Below are 1,180 nucleotides of genomic sequence, written 5' to 3'. Positions count from 1 at the left end.
AGTTTTGGGCCCCTGGATTGGAGCATGGACATCAAGATGGAGGCTATCTGGCTACTCCTGGCACAGGGGACAAGTCAAAAAGTGTGGTTGGGGGTCCAGTTGTCCTAATCAAGGAAGCAATCAAGTCTCCTTTGGTCTCCAAAACAAACGTGCAAGGACCTACAAAATGGTCCTCACTCTTCAGGGTTAAACCCTCTAGTAAGTCCTCTTTCCCACCTATTAAAACTATTCAAAATTCGGTGATTGGTTCTTGTGTGATAGCCATCCTAGATGAGATTTTGGATCACAATATTTAGACTATGGCTTCTACTTTGGTTGGGAAATTTTTGGGGCCTAGACCGAGCATTGATGAAGTTAGGTAGCTCATAAAACATAAATGGGCTTTCAAGGGCCAGGTCTTGGTCACAGCTATGGCGAAAGGCTTTATGTCTTTTGATTTCACTTGCTCAGAAGACCTTGCTAACATTTTGAGTGAAGGGCAATGGGCCATGGGCCGTTCTTCCCTTGTGCTCCATAAATGGTCTTTTGGCATGAGCTTGAACGATTCTTTTTTCGCCCAAGCTCTAGTGTGGGTAAGACTACTAGAACTGCCACTTGAATACTGGAATGAGGATGTCTTTGGGGGTATAGCTAGGACCTTTGGGGAACTTCTCTCAATAGATCCGATCACTGCTTCCAAGCGTTGCCTCAACTTTGCACGCATTTGCATTGGGGTGAGAGATAGAACAGACATGCCTGAGTTCATTGAACTTCATTCCAAACTTGGAGTGCACAACCAAAAAATCATCTATGAAACGATCCCCTTTGCGTGCTTCCTCTGTCTAAAGGCTGGTCATAAGGCCCACTAGTGCCCCAATGAGGCAAAGAAGAAGATCATGAAACCAGTCATCCCTGATCAAACCAAAAAACTTGTTACATGCCCTTCTGGTAAGGGAAAGATGAAGATGCTATGGAGGCACAAACTTTCTATGGCATAAGGGAGAAAGGTTGTTAGCCTAAAAGATGCAGCAGTGAAGGACACTATTCAGAAGGATCCCCCCAAGGAAAATGCCATCTCCCCCCCCCTCCTTGAACAGGGCCTTGAATTGGAAAAGACAATCTCAAACCCATTGGAGGACCCTAAGGTGTGGGTAAACTCCACCTCCTTAGCCACGGGTCGCCTTGTGGAGTAGAATCTCCC

General features: G+C 45.9%; 1 protein-coding gene across 1 annotated transcript; it reads left to right on the top strand.

Annotated features, from left to right (window-relative positions):
* Positions 1-410: 410 nt before the first annotated feature.
* LOC149534630 (uncharacterized) lies at positions 411-848 on the top strand. Its single transcript, XM_089806050.1, has one exon. The coding sequence runs from the start codon at positions 411-413 to the stop codon at positions 846-848; it is 438 nt and encodes a 145-aa protein (XP_089662176.1).
* The last annotated feature ends 332 nt before the right edge of the window (positions 849-1,180 follow it).

Source organism: Cupressus sempervirens, chromosome 10, assembly GCF_028749045.1.
Source record: "Cupressus sempervirens isolate cs-2001-9-10 chromosome 10, ASM2874904v1, whole genome shotgun sequence".
NCBI lineage: Eukaryota > Viridiplantae > Streptophyta > Pinopsida > Cupressales > Cupressaceae > Cupressus > Cupressus sempervirens.
The sequence above is the reverse complement of the archived record's forward strand: the minus strand, read 5'-3'. Positions and strand labels throughout refer to the sequence as shown.